Genomic DNA, 8,079 nt, shown 5'->3' on the forward strand with positions numbered 1-8,079 from the left:
TCAATGGTGGCAAGCAAGCTGGCTTCTTATGGCCTGCCTAATCTGTCAAGGGGAAGCACTCAATGCAATATGTAATTTTATGTATTGGTTATTTTGTATAAAGTTGCAATTCCTTATCAAAGGATAGTTAGTGCTCCATTTTGTGCATTGGGTGGAGAGTAGAAAACCAGTGGCCAACCATTTTACTCTGTGTAGGCTTTAGAGATTTACCTTTTATTAAAATATTATGTGTATTATTAACTATTTATTTTTATTTTTTGGTATGTAAATGATTATCAAATTTAAGAAAAAAAGTTAAGAGTTTGTGTTAATTTATTCACACTATTACGTTCCATCCTTCCTATAACTGTAAAATGTCTCTTGGAATTGATTAGTTTATTCATTTCACTTGCTTATCTACATCAACAGTTCAATATATGTCAATGAATTATCCATATTATTAGTACCATGATAACATAAATGGTAATTAGAAGTTTCGCCCAAATATATAAATACCGTCATTACAAAATTCCAATGCTCTATATTGGAGCTACAAGAAATTTGTATTATGTGAATTCTTCGTATCTACTTTTTGCAATTGCAATTAACACTATTATAACTTTTGTCCACTAATAAAATATTGTCCTCTCGTGGTTTTCAAATTTAAGGTAAGCGTCTAAAAGAACATGGCACTTCTATTTATTGTTGTCACATGAATTCCTTCTTAGTATATTTATCATTCCTTACTCGAATGTATCATAGTATACCTAGTTAAGAATATTTCATATATAGTGGGGTCAAAGCATAAAAATATGTTCGTCTTAGGCCACAAAAATTACATGGATTGAATTATGCACCCAAGCACAAGGGTTCACTCAAACCCACATATCATCACTGGCATCACATAGTAGATGTATGTTTGCACAAAGGTATGTTGTCATATAGAAATTCCTAGTCACCTATATAAGGCTAATGTTGCCCATTTATGATACTGCTCACTTTTGTGTTCATAAATATGATCTTGGTGAGCACATTCAAGGCAAGATTTTTATATACTTGAATACATACTTATTATATAATATGATGTCTATTATAATATAAAGTAAAATATATATTATATAATATATATTGATAATATATTGGGGAATCTATAGGACCCCCACCTAAGAAAAAATTTATAAAGGAAGTATTACATAATAATTCAAACCAACAATATAATTAATAAAAGATATTCAAAGGAGCACTTAAAAACTAGGATAGAAAACAACAAACCAACAAAATAAATAAAGAAAAACTATCAAAATGTTTATATACAAGATAATAAGCGTCATTATTATAATCATACAATCTATCAAATTTTGAGGACATACTAGCTTCTCAACCCTTCCCTTTCACCACTTGTATACTAAAAAAAGAAGGCAGACATTGGGTAATATCACAATCTAGATAAAATCCAAACTTAGAAAGGAAACCCCTTGAATTATGTCCCAATGCTCAGAGGCATGAACCACAAATTTCCATCTTGAAATCAAATAGCATAAGAGAGATAGAGACCTTCAACCAATTGATAGAGTGAATCACCATTAAGTTCATTTGAACTAGCTACAAATATTTCCCAAGTAACAAATAAGATAACCAATAGGAATAAGCTTACAACTATGAAAATTAAGCACATGAGGAATAATTTAATAATAAATCCCAAGAAGATAGTGAATCATAAATAAGATTACAACATGACAAGCCCCAACCATAACTCATATATTTTGCTTTAGATATACCTAGAGATTTAAACCTATCCTTACCCTTAGATTTTATATCTTTAAGCTTCTTCTTGTATTCCACCTCCTTAAAATTGCCTCTACCAATTGGGGCATCAAAAGAAGTATCATCCATGAACTTCTTTTTAATTTCTTTACTTAACAAAATACCTATGATATTTTCAAATATTAGTGACACAACATCTATCAATAGACATTATTAAGTTTTCCCATGGATCACATAGAGAACAAAGTAATACATTGCACTTATTCCCTTCATCTATATTGACTCCTATTGATACAACTTGTCTAAGTATCATATTAAATTTATTCGAGTGTTCAATTACTAAGTCTTCCACTTTCATCTTCAAATAATCTATAACTTTTTCTTCAATTAAAGCATATTAACTAGACTCTTAGATTAATATAACATTATAGCTATTTTCTTCCATGATGAATTTGTAGTATGTTCCTTAGAAACATTCATTAAAAAGAATCTCACATAGTTAAATAGTACTTCTAGCTTTCTTATCCAATTTTATCCAATCTTTATCAACCATATCTAAGAGTTTGATCAAAGAAGATGCTACAAACCGTGTACCTTTTTCCACTTAAAGATCTTCTATATTCAACTTCCATAGTTTAAAGTTTCAATTATTGAAACTTTTAATCATAGACTGTGATTTTCAATCCAAATATCTAATACTATTTTTCTTCTTAAAACATCCTTTAATACCCCCTTTGTGATTATTTGTGTATTCTCCTTTGCAGTTATTTGTGTGTGTTGTAAGAAGTCAACTGTTGTAGGGTTTACTATTAGTGTAGGTTTTTATTTTCCTAATTGGATATTTACTTTTCCTTAGTTCTTGGTTTTTCTTAAACTTTTATTAAGCTTGCTTAGGTTAATAAAGCATGTTTAACTAGAATATGATACCGAGATGTCTCATTCCTTAAAGGGTGGAACATATTCTTTTTTTAGACTACTTGATGGTCACAACATATTGGTTGGATTTACAAGGTCTCCATTCTCTCCTTAGTTCTATATAAAATCACTACCTAGCTTCTATTTGACATTCTTTTTTATAAATTGTGATGCTCTTGCATAAGTTGCAATTCATGTACTTTGATTCATGTAGTCATTCTTTTGTAGCTTTGCTTTGAGATCCTAATGTAATCTTGTCATCTTGACATTTACACATCTCTTGGAATCACGAGTCTATAATTACTTTTATTTTATTTTATTTATTTATAGTTTCATAGCTTATATCTCTCAAAGAAAGATCTTGGTTATTCATCTATTTCAGATTTCTAACATTTACCAATACACACACAAGGGTTTTAAATCCCAATAATGTATTAGCTTCTTAAGCAACTACCATTCTTTGATACCTAATAATGATGAATTACACCCATGCTACTACATATGACCAATAGATTGATATTAAAGAATCTTATTATTATGTGCACCAAAATTTATCAATAGCATTTGAAAAACCTATCTAATAACATTCACAAAATTAAATTAAATAATATTCATACAAAATATTACACAAGACTTAAGTATTTACTTGTGAATCCCTTACAGGAGAGTGTTGGGAAGAGACACTGCATGCATGTTGAGATATTATCATTGATGGCAACTCATATCAGATTTCGCATCCGCGGTTCATGATTCATTTATACTGGAAGATCGATTGAGGTCCCATGAGAACAGGTTATCCGGTAATGTACAACATCTTCTTGGATTCATTTGTGTTGCATATTTTATGTTGCGGATCTTGGAGAAGCATTTTGGTCATGTGATATGCATTATTCTAGGTTTATGACCTCCGATTTTAAGTATTGAGTAACTTGGAAGATCCAGTACACAATTTTCAAGTAGAACAATGTTCATTAGTAGTAACATGTGAAGATTTTGTGAGTGGATCGTGCAAAGTGATTTTGGTGGTTGTTTGCATGTTCAAGATAGTTAAGCCGACATATGGGAAGCATATGGACATTTTGTTTTGGTCCACCTAATTGTTTTTGGATTGATTTGAGCCAACTTGGGTAACACGTTTCATGTTGTGTGTTATGCGGTTTTTGGGCAACATGGAATTGATCTAATTTTATGTTGCGAATATATAAGACTAGCCGATTTGATCATTTGGTAGGTCGATGGTGATATGTGAAGTGTGTATGAGCGATTGTGTGCAGCTGCACGTGTACAGTTGGAAGATTGGTGTTCCTATATAATGTAGAGAATTATAACAGAGCATAGTAGCATAGCAGAGTGTGATCATGTGTTTTGTGCTTAACCGAAACTATACTCGGGAATTTGTTGATGCTATTAAATAGTTCAAACTCTCTTGTATCTCTTATAATTATTTTGTAAGGCAGTGAGTCTTTCGAGTTGTAGCCCTTATTGTAAACTTTGAGCAATGAGCTCTAAGCAGTGTGCCTGAATGCATGTGCATTCCCCTTATGTAATATTGTTATACTTCTAACAAAGTATATTAATATTGTGGGTTTGAATCCCATCATGGTTTTTCCCTTGACCGGGTTTCCACGTAAAAATCTTGGTGTTATGGTGTTGTTGATATTAACTTTGTGATTCTGCACTTTATTTTTCTTCATTTGCATTAAGTGGTTAAAAAATCAGGTTATTAAAGTTAAAATTATTGAACACCGATTCACCCCCCCCTCTCAGTGTTTTCTTGATTCCAACAATTAGTATCAGAGCCTAGTTCTTCGGAAGGAGCCTAACAATTTGAGCACCCACGCTTGGTAGAGGTAATTTCTAATTCATATTCAATTGACTAAATTTGAATTGGGCATTGGGATTTTGTGCCTGGATATAGATGCTAAAACTATCTACTAGTTTCTAGAATATAATTTTTGGTTTTTCTCATGGCTAGCACTGATTTGAGAGGTAGTATATATATATTTAAAAGTTTTGTAGGTACCATTATGTTACCAAAATTTCTCCAACAATATATTATTTTTTTTATCTTTGAGATCTTGATAATACAACTAATTCTAATTTGAAGGCTAGTTTTTTTTCTAAAATTGTTTTCATTGGGCAATAATTTGACAATATGTTTTTGTGAGTTGTATGTCAATTGCATGTACTTCCATGTCAATGCTTGTGTTCTTTTATTATCTAGAATTGTTAGATATGTCTCCCTATATTATCTCCTCATATATTAGTGTAGGAAGCATTTACAACATCAAAACCTCCTTTCGATTTTTTTCAATCCTTGTTAATTTTAAACTATCTCTATTACTAGATGACACCTCTATATTCTCACATGCTAATATTTTTTAATTTCAAACACCTCGTTTTGATATTTAACTTCATGATAGACCTTGGGATTCTACCCCGAAAAATATAACATTGTTTGATTTAGAAATTCATAATTTTTTCACCTTTAGGCATGGAGGTTATGGTTTCACCAAAATGTAAAGAAATATATTGTTTATCTTAAAACTTGAGAATGCGGGCTAGTGTACAAAGTTGAAGGCTAAAAATGTGGAAGCATTTTTTTTAATGATAAATAGAAAAAACAAATATATAGCACATCTAAAAGATCTAAGACTTACCAAATATTTGTTCCTTTCTACATATATTTGAGAAACTAGATATTTCGTTGCAAGGGATTGGGTATCTGGTCCCTACAAGATATTTAGTACCAAGAAAACCAACAGATAGCTTGTGCGTAGGACTATAAATTTGGTCATGGTTCATTCTTCTTAGGACTAGGTTTTCAATCTTGGCCAAATATCTAATCTACGTAGATATCTAGTTCTACTCATACAACCATGCATTTCACATGTGGTATTATCTATTGCCTCTACTAATATGTGGGATACACTCACTTATGCTCATATATTTGTGAATGAGAATTTTGTTGTGCTAAAAATAATGTTTGGAGATTATAGGAAAAAGTTTGATGACCGTGAATACACATAGGCATACAATGGTTTGATATGCATAATTTTATATTCGATGCTTGCTAATTGAATAACATAATTTTCTTTGCATGTGTGATTCTTGATTTCCCTCAATAATGGTTGATACTTCAATCTAAAATGACCTAGGAAATGCATATGAATACAAGTTCTTGATCACTCAATTCGAAATATTTGATGTGTAGATCAAAAGAATAACAATCATATTTTAAAAATGTCAAATTTTAAAATAAAGTTTTAAATTAAAAAAAAAAACAGAATACAATGTATCATATAATTGAAAAGAAAAATACTATAAATGAAGATGATGACTTGACTTGAATACTAAGATTAATAAGAATATCAAATAGATTGAATTGAACATTATAATTACACAATTACACGATGTTTAAATAAGTAACCTATGGGCTGGAGATACTTTTTATGTAAATTGATCACCTGTCTCATACGTTTTCAAAATAAAAAATCACCATTCTTTATAGAGTTTGGACTATGGCGGACGATCAACGGTCAACATTCTTCAAAATTAAAGTTGCACTTTCTGAGTTGATCACTTGAACAGTTCAATGTATATGCACACATTTATTTTGCAGTTGTATCTTCAAAGCAAGCCCAAATGCGTTGTACTTACCAACAGGAAGTAAAATTGTATAGAACTTTCTTGTCCTCCTTCTATGGGTATAATTCTATATGGGTATAATTGTAAAGAAGAACTGTCTTATCCTATATGGGTCTCATTCTCTGTACGTAAATTAATTGTGCCAAAAGTTGGCTGTGACGTTGACCCACTTTAGACAAGGTATGACAGCCATATGTGAGCTTCAAGTTGCAGTAGCGTTTTCTGTTCCCAATGCTTAATCCACAATAATGAATCTATCCACATTCATGTAGGTTCCATGATTTTAATGATGATCAATAAGCCCAAATTACCAAAAAAAAATGAAAAACCCAAAATGCTGTCTCAGAGATATTTATAGAGGGAGGAGTAGGCTTTAGTTTTAACAAATTTATTGTACAGACAGTTCTCATTGTTGATAATTTTTCTTGATCTCAAAAAAATGAGTCAAGTTCATCCTGACTCTCCCTTGTCTCCCCATGTTCGTATTGATCATAAATTTTGTTCAACCTCAACTACTGTCTTCACGGTTTGGAAGAAATCTCTCTTACTAAATGGCAAAGGATTCACTGTGTTTGACTCGTTCGGACATCTGGTTTTCAGAGTGGATAATTATGCATCCAACACTAAAAATGAAGTATTTCTCATGGACGATGCAGGCCAGCTTCTTCTCACATTGAGGCGCAAGGTATCCTTTTACTTTATTTTTTTAATTTTTTGGTATTAGTTAATTTTCTGCTGTTTATGTAGTATTCAAAAGATTGTAAGATTATTTTTATAGTCAATCATTGATGTTTTAAATGATGTTTAAAATCTCATTCAATGGGTTGAATTCAAGCAACATATTTTAAGCTTTGATTTGTATATGTATGTGTCTCATCTAAATCATACTGATAGGTAGACCCTTTAAGAAAAGAAAATGTGATTTAAGTGAACCATCTAAATAAGTCAAAGCTTAGAATGTACTGTTTAAACCAAAATCACTTAGTGATTTAGAAAGAGGATGCAAAGATGTTTTTGATCATACTCAAATCTATCATCAAGAAGAGGATAGTGAATTTACATTTAAGAACAGACTCAGTGATCCATTATTAGAAAGAGGATGTAAAAATATTTTAGATCATACTCAGTGATCTATCATATGAATTTACATTTTGAATCACTTTCAGTGGTCCGTCGTCAGAAAGAAGATAGTGAACCTCTTCCTAATGATGAATTACTGCATGTCATCTGAAATGTCAATTAAAAATCATACACAACTGCAATATTTTGATTATTGATTTCTTTGTCAATACGATCAACATCATCTTCTATAATCTCTGATATCAAGATTTAATTCACAGAAATGGAGTGTTGGTAAAAGATGGGAAGCATTCAGAGGAGATCCCATGGAGTCTGAGAAGCCCGAATTTAGCCTTATAAAGTCGCTGGGATTCTCAAACAAAATTACTGCCAATGTATTTACAAATGGAAGTAGAAAAACCAAGGTTTGCGATTACCAGATCGAAGGGTCGTGCAAGTCATCCTGCACAATATTCAGTGCTTCAGGAGAGATCATTGCACAGGTATTTTCACGACACAATCTTTCTCCAATTTATTAGAATGGCTTTGGAGTGTGAGAAAGTGATAGAAAGTGTTTGCAAAGTGCAGGTTAAACGAAAGGAAGCCAAATCAGATGTAATGCTGGGGAATGATATTCTGAATCTGGTTGTGGAAGCGGGAGTAGATCAAGCCTTTGTAATGGGGTTGCTTATTATCTTTAATCAGATTAGTTGA

At 31.5% G+C, this 8,079-nt stretch overlaps 1 protein-coding gene across 1 annotated transcript; it reads left to right on the plus strand.

Annotated features, from left to right (window-relative positions):
• The first annotated feature begins 6,745 nt into the window (after nucleotides 1-6,745).
• LOC131045533 (protein LURP-one-related 5-like) lies at nucleotides 6,746-8,079 on the plus strand. The gene is made up of 3 exons (XM_057979127.2): nucleotides 6,746-6,991; nucleotides 7,647-7,868; nucleotides 7,954-8,079. Exons 1-3 carry the CDS (start codon nucleotides 6,746-6,748, stop codon nucleotides 8,077-8,079), a joined length of 594 nt encoding a protein of 197 aa, XP_057835110.2.

The sequence above is a fragment of the Cryptomeria japonica genome, chromosome 10 (genome assembly GCF_030272615.1).
Source record: "Cryptomeria japonica chromosome 10, Sugi_1.0, whole genome shotgun sequence".
In the NCBI taxonomy this organism is placed as follows: Eukaryota; Viridiplantae; Streptophyta; class Pinopsida; order Cupressales; family Cupressaceae; genus Cryptomeria; species Cryptomeria japonica.